This window comes from Rhipicephalus sanguineus, chromosome 2 (assembly GCF_013339695.2).
Source record: "Rhipicephalus sanguineus isolate Rsan-2018 chromosome 2, BIME_Rsan_1.4, whole genome shotgun sequence".
NCBI classification, from domain to species: Eukaryota; Metazoa; Arthropoda; class Arachnida; order Ixodida; family Ixodidae; genus Rhipicephalus; species Rhipicephalus sanguineus.
In genome coordinates, this window is record NC_051177.1 from 108,686,524 (window position 1) to 108,693,974 (window position 7,451).

A 7,451-nucleotide genomic window follows, 5' to 3' on the forward strand; every position below is an offset into this window, starting at 1 on the left:
CCTGCGCTGAAACCGCAGCACAGTCACAGCGAAAGCTGGAAGAGCGGCGTTTCTAGAGCCCGTTATAAGCTAGCTCTTTTGGGCTACAAAACAAGTGCACTAGAAACGTACCCACTACGCCATAAATCACAATTTCTGTGAAGTTGGGAAGCACCTACTAAGCCATTATTCGTCATTCTGCGGAGAAGGGAGGCACCAGCTACACATCTGTAAGGCATTATGTGCACTGTGTTGACTCGACGACTGATGACGATGAAGAATTATGGCTCAGCCCTTTGTAATGAGTTGGAAGCTTTAAACGGCCCAGCAGTTATGTAATTTGCATTAGGTGACGCCCGGTCGCTATTTCCCTCCCCCGTCATACTGTATAGCATACGTTGACATGGGAGAGAGACGGGGGGGGGGGGGGCGAAGAACTTTACTGAGATCCCAAGGAAATAGATCATGCGCCTATGGGCTTCCTTGGCAACCAATACAAGTGCACTTGAGAGGAACCCACTACGCTATAAATGTTTGTAAATTTTGAGAAGTAGGGCAGCAGGCACTGTGCCATTTTCCGTCATTCTACGGAGAGCCGTGGTACCTCCTAAACGCATGTAAGGCATTATGCGCACTTTGTTGACGCTGTGCCTGATGACGATGAAGAATTATGGCAGAACCCTTTGTAATGGGTTGGAAGCATTCAACAACGTACTCGTTGCGCAATTCGCATTGTGTGACGCCTGGTTACTGACTTCGCGTTGTGCGACGCTTGGTGCTTATCTTACTCTTCTACCACGATATATTGCATATGCTAATGTCGTTCCTTCCCGACATGAAGCCTGTATAGGACCTTTTTGCAAAGCAGTTTCAAAATACTGGGCTCCCACGCAGAGGGCCCAGGTTCGAACCTCGTTCCATCCTGGAATTTTTTTCTTATTTCGCTTTTTTTTCTTATTTCGAGCGATACTGGTTACGGACACCGGCGGCGGTGGCGGCGGACAACTACGGCTCCAAAAACGGCCGGTGAAATGATCTCATAACAGCTTTCGCTGTAAAAAGATGGTTTCACCTTCGAGACGTCTTGGCCAAATGCATAAGGGTCCGTGCGACATTTTGCGATAGTACACTCTAAGAAAAAAAAAGAGTCAAAAGGTGGTCATGGAACCGTGACTCTCTTCGGGTGTCCATCTGACCCCTTTTGGAAGGTACAGACAGAGAAAAAGAGTTAGCATTTCAGAAGGAGTCACTGGACACTCCTGAAGCACGTTTCGATTTTCTTCCGTGATAAAAGAGCTGCCGTATACGCCATACATATCGCTCTCTTGCCCTTCGGCGCCGTTGGGGCGCCTTGCTCGCCGACGGAGACGGGGTCGGCGCCGGGGTGGCGCGCCGCGCCGCTTCTCCCTCCTCTCTCAGTCGTCTCAGTCTCCTCGTCTATTGGTATGCGTTGCGTGGTTGCGTTGGTTCTGCGGGTTGCGTGGTTGCGTGTCTTGGAAGTTTCATCAGTTTCATGTTCATGCGCGTCTTTGGTGCTGTTGACGCCGGCACCGTGCACGAAGCGACACTTAGAGGGCGGAATCTTCAAGGAGCTGCGGACAAAGGGCGCCAGTTAACGGCGAGTGTAGTGCTTTCGTAAGTACTAATTATACAGCTTTAGCTGGGCGTCTGCAGCAGCTCTGCGGAACTTATCTGCCAGCCATTTCCAACAGCAGCCTGTGTCCGCGGGGCTGTTGCGGATGACCAAGTAAAGCTGTCAGTTAACGAGTTGCCACCGTTATGCGCGTTGCTGTACAAGCTCCCATAAAGTGAGCGATGCAAACAATTATCAAGGGTCATTTCTTGCTGATCGCACGTTGTGTCTGCACTACTGAAGGTGCAAGATGTAGTTTTGAGATGCACTTTGGTCTACTTCATAATATTTCCATCGACCTTGAGTGTACAGCGTGTTTCCGCGCGTGGGAACGTAAAAAAAAAGCCTGCGTACAGAACGCTCAGACGCACTATATATAATGGTTTTTGTTGGCTAAAAGATGGTAGTTTGAGGTGCAGATATCGTACGGTGGCTTCCAGAACGTACGCGGTATTCATTCAAGTTGGAAACGCTTAGCAGGAAAGGCGAAAAAGCTAGAGACTTTCGACGGCGCCCGTCGTTGCGGCCGCCGCCGTGCACTTTTTTCCTTCATTTCTGTTTGCTGTTTTCGTGGTTTGCCAACATCTGCGATGACGCTATAACAGAATCAAGTGAGAGTACGTGATTGTGGGAATTATGCGTGCTAATTCTAGCATATGACATGCCTTATCTCGAGGTAGACGGCGTCCGCACGCTCTGGGTGTCGTTCGGGCCCGCGTACTCGCATGTGTTTATCCGAGTATGGGTTACGTTTGAAAACATGCGGTCAGTAACCGCTCACAGCGTGCCCCTGACTGCCGGAGGATGTGCTTGGGGTAGGGATATGCCGGCGCAAAACCGTGTTTATTCTGAAACCAAATTTTGAAGCGATTTCTCAGAAAAGACAGAGAGAGAAATAGATGAAAAGGAAGAGGCAGGGAGGTTAACCTGGCGCGAGTGACCAGTTTGCTACCCTGCACAGGGGTCGGAACGAGGACAGAGAGAAAAAGTGCTTTCATTCGTATATAGCCAGTGCCTATTGCGAGAAGAGGTTCTTGTGATAACGTGCACCGCATGCTGCCGCGCAGATATCGTCGCATGTATGACGTCACATCTGGCTATAAAATGTATGCGCTCGAGAATAAAGTGATCATTGTTTTGTGGCCACTGGTTGTGGCTATATCACTGGCGACGAGGAATTGGACCTCGAATCCCGTAGGCAGGCGCGGCGAAGGAACTACATGGCGAAAAAGTAGGCGCGTTTCGGCGACTGAAGAAGCCATCCGGTCATGTACGTGCTCTCGGAGTACGACACCGCAGCCTGCAACGTGGAGCAGACAGCAACGCCCCTCGAGCAACGCCCCCACACAAGCACCGAAAGCATTGACGTGGTGGCAGCGAGCGGAGCTTCATGCTGAAGGGCGACCGACGGCAACCTGAGCCAAGGACGGAGAAACAACCGCACAGAGGTGACTCTACATTTTCTACTCGCAGACAGGAATGTCGCGTTTAGGGAAGGTCGCTGAGTTTGATCCTAAGTCACAGAATTTCGAGTCTTACCTGGAGCGATTCGAACTGTTTGTGCAAGCGAACGACATAGAAGAGGAAAAGAAGCTAGCGGTTTTCCTAACGGTAATAGGAGCAGAAGCTTATGAAGTCTTGAAGAACCTTGTAGTGCCGGCTTCCCCACGTGAGAAAACTTACGAGGAAGCAAAGCGGTTGCTTACAGAACATTACAGCCCACGGAGCTCGGTAATCGCTGAGCGCTGCAGGTTCAACAAGCGGACTCAGCACGAAGGGGAAAGCGTAGAAAATTTTATAGTCGAGCTGAAGCACTTGGCCAGGAAATGTAACTACGGCGACTTCTTACAGGATGCACTTCGCGACAGGCTAGTAGCAGGTGTGCGCAATGAAGAAACGCAGCGAGCCTTGTTCGCGGAAGAAAGCCTAACCTTTGACAGCGCCTGCAAGATTGCCTTGGACCGAGAAATGGCGGCAAGAGAGGCAGCGCTAATGAAAGAAAAGAACAAAGAGGAGTCATTAAATGCGGTTGGGAGTCAGCCGAAGAAAGGGATGAAGAAGACTCAAAAGAGCCACTTTGCCAAGAAAGAGCGATGTGAAAGATGCGGCAGAGGGCATTCTTCAAGCGTATGCTGGTATAAAAACTCTGTGTGCCGTAACTGCTCGAAAGTAGGACACTTGAGAAAAATGTGCACCACTGCGCAGACAAAGAGAACAAATGCCTTAGAATGTTCTGACGAGGACTCTGAGCACGAAGTATACCATTTCATAAATGTGACACGCTCTTCTTACGATGTGAACATTCAGGTCGAAGGCAAACCCCTGAACATGCAGATTGACACAGGAGCGGCTGTTACTGTAGTGCCAGAGTATGTCTATGATTCACATTTCGCTCATGTTACATGTCAGCCCACCAAAGTGACACTTCGCACGTACACCGGCGAACAAATGACACTTAAGGGACAGTGTGAGGTTGCAGTCGTGTACAAAGGTCAGAGCATGATTCTTCCAGTAGTAGTAGTTAAGGATAACGGAAGGAGACTGCCAGCATTGCTTGGCCGGAATTGGCTTGAGCATCTCAAGCTTGACTGGAGCGCAATAGGTCAAGTAACCGCGGAGGACAGAGCCATGTCATTGAGGAAGAAATACCCTGCAGTCTTTTCACAGACAATGGGCACCGTAAAGAGTTTTGAGGCAAAAATATCTTTGAATGCAGATGCTACGCCAGTATTCTGTCGAGCCAGGTCTGTTCCATTTGCACTTAAAGAAACAGTGGAAAAACAGCTCCGGGAGATGGTAAAAACAGGCATGCTACAGCAGGTATCGCATAGCGACTGGGCGACACCACTTGTCGTAGTCCAGAAAAAAGATGGCAGCCTTAGGCTTTGCGGTGACTACAAAGTTACGATTAATCCGGTCCTAAAAACAGACCATTACCCGCTGCCCAGGCCAGAAGACCTATATTCAGCAATTACAGGCGGTAAGGTGTTCTGCGTTCTCGACCTATCGGCGGCGTATCAGCAGGTAACACTGAGCCCCGAGTCACGATCATTTCTGACGGTCAACACCAGTTTGGGGTTGTTCCAATTTCAGCGCCTTCCATATGGTGTGGCTAGTGCACCCGCAATATTCCAGTCCTTGATGGACGAAGTGCTAAAGGGCATTCCACACGTAGGGTGCTATATCGATGATGTGATCGTGGCTGGATCTGATATGGGTTCATGCCAAAAAACGCTAGAGCAGGTCCTTGAAAGGCTACAGGACTACAACATCACGTTGAACACCGACAAATGCCGGTTTTTTCAACAATCGGTGACGTATTTGGGCCACACAGTCACAGCAGAAGGGATTTATCCCACGGAAGCAAAAATCAGGGCGATTGTTGACGCGCCTGAGCCCACTAACGTCACCGAACTAAAAGCGTACTTGGGCCTGCTAAATTTTTACTCAAAGTTCTTGAGAAACTGTGCGACCGTTGCTGAGCCACTGTATCGGCTGCTAAAGAAAGATACGAAATGGTCGTGGACGAAGGAATGTAGCGATGCTTTCGCGGATACGAAAAAGCTGCTCGTTAGCAGCAAAGTCCTCACCTTCTATGACGTTGACAAACCGATAGGAGTGCTTTGCGACGCGTCTTCCTACGGCCTAGGCGCGGTAATATTCCATGAAACTAGCGGAGAAGAAAGGCCTATCGCGTTCGCTTCGCGAACCCTCACCGCAGCGGAAAAGAAGTACGCACAGTGTGAACGCGAAGCGTTGGCACTGATATTTGGTCTTAAAAAGTTTCACCGCTATCTTTATGGTAGAGACTTCACAATTTACACAGACCACCAGCCACTACTTGGCATTTTAGGCGAAGGAAAACCTATACCAACGTTGGCCGCAGCGCGCATGCAACGTTGGGCAATGACTTTTGCAGCCTACAGGTACCGCCTTAAGTACCGTAAGGGCAAGAACATGGACGTGGCTGACGCCTTGTCCAGATTGCCGCAAGCAGTGCCAGCAGGAGTAGAATCCGCCGAGTGCCTGTCAGTATTTGAGTGTCTTCCACTGACAGCCGATGAAATCGCCAAAGCGTCCAGGCGATGTCTGACGTTAAGTCGTATAGCTGATTTCACTCTGATTGGTTGGCCTGGCGAATGCCCGGAAGACCTAAGGGCGTATTATGTACGCAGAGACGAACTGTCACTGGAGCAGGGGTGCTTAACATGGGGAGTTCGGGTTGTTATTCCTGAAGTGCTGAGACATCGCGTGCTTGACATTCTGCACACTGAACATCCTGGGGCAAGCCGCATGAAAATGCTAGCCCGCAGTTTTGTGTGGTGGCCAGGAATTGACCTAGCCATAGAAGACTATGTAAAAAGGTGTAAAATATGCCAAGCAGTGCAACCTGCAGCTCCGTTAGCACCACTTCAACCCTGGAGTTATCCAGCCAGATGTTGGTCACGCGTCCATATAGACTTTGCGCAGACAAGTGCAAATGTGTTTCTTGTCCTTGTGGATGCCTATTCCAAGTGGGTCGAAGTGTGGCCAATGCTCTCTACTTCAACAGCAAAGACAATTGAAAAGCTTCGAAGTGCTTTTGCCGCTTACGGATTCCCGGAAGCACTAGTAAGCGACAATGGGCCACAATTTATCTCGGCCGAGTTCGCGGATTTCATGGCCACCAACGGCGTGAAACACATTCGCACTCCCCCCTACCATGCAGCTTCGAATGGTGCGGCTGAACGAACCGTACAGACCGTGAAACGCGCTCTGATGAAGGAACTGTTGGAAAGCAAATCGTCAGGTACGCGTCATTCGTTCCAGGAAAATATTGATAGTTTCTTGATGACATACCGCAACACACCAAATAGCGTGACGGGAAAGACACCCGCCGAGCTTTTTCTTAAGCGACAACCACGAACAAAACTTGCATTGTTGAAACCAGACTTTTCGAGATCAATGCACACGAAGCAGCAGAAACTCAAAGAGCAGCGGGATGTGAGTCGCGGGCGTGAGCGTTTGTTCGACGTTGGTGATAAAGTGTTCGTGAAAACTGTGCGCGGTGAGTGTGCCTCGTGGGAGGAAGGTGTGGTGCGTCAGGTTGTGAGTGCTGTGACATACGTGGTGAAAGTGCGCGAACAACTTCGGTTTACGCATGCCGATCACCTGCGACCACGCCATGCGGACCCGGCACCAAGCCTAAATCCCAAGTCCGGACTCGGACACCCTTTAACGCCGCACAGCGACGTCACAGAGGAGAAATCACCGACCGCAGGAAACTCAGCCAGAACTTCCGTTCCAGATAAACTGGTGGCTACTGATCCGACGCCTCCTGTTCAACAGCCTATCCCACCTGTCAACGTGAACTGCCCGACAGAGCTAGCAGCTCCGACGTCACAAACGGAGCCACGGTCAGCTTCGCCGTCAGCGGAAAGCCAACCGTTACGGCGCAGCACACGAACCCGCAAACCACCGGATCGTTTCTAGCACAAAGACCTTGCAAAATGAACTTACAAAATGTTAGAGGGAAGGAATGTGATAACGTGCACCGCATGCTGCCGCGCAGATATCGTCGCATGTATGACGTCACATCTGGCTATAAAATGTATGCGCTCGAGAATAAAGTGATCATTGTTTTGTGGCCACTGGTTGTGGCTATATCAGTTCTCGCTGCCTTTTACGTGAAAATTTGTTTTCGTTGCGAAATTTCAACTAAACACCCGTGGCAGATGTGTGTACGATAACGGTTTGTTGAACAAAGGGTGGTTTTAAATACAAATAATCAATGTGTGTGTTTTGGTTATTCCCAGAATACCGGATTACTTCTCACGCCACTTCACTCCAGTTGACAGCC

The 7,451-nt window shown here is 50.0% G+C and overlaps 1 protein-coding gene across 1 annotated transcript; it reads left to right on the top strand.

Moving 5' to 3' along the window:
* The first annotated feature begins 2,665 nt into the window (after positions 1 to 2,665).
* LOC119381796 (uncharacterized protein K02A2.6-like) lies at positions 2,666 to 7,084 on the top strand. Its single transcript, XM_049412901.1, has one exon. It carries the CDS (start codon positions 3,092 to 3,094, stop codon positions 7,082 to 7,084), a length of 3,993 nt encoding a protein of 1,330 aa, XP_049268858.1. The 5' UTR covers positions 2,666 to 3,091.
* The last annotated feature ends 367 nt before the right edge of the window (positions 7,085 to 7,451 follow it).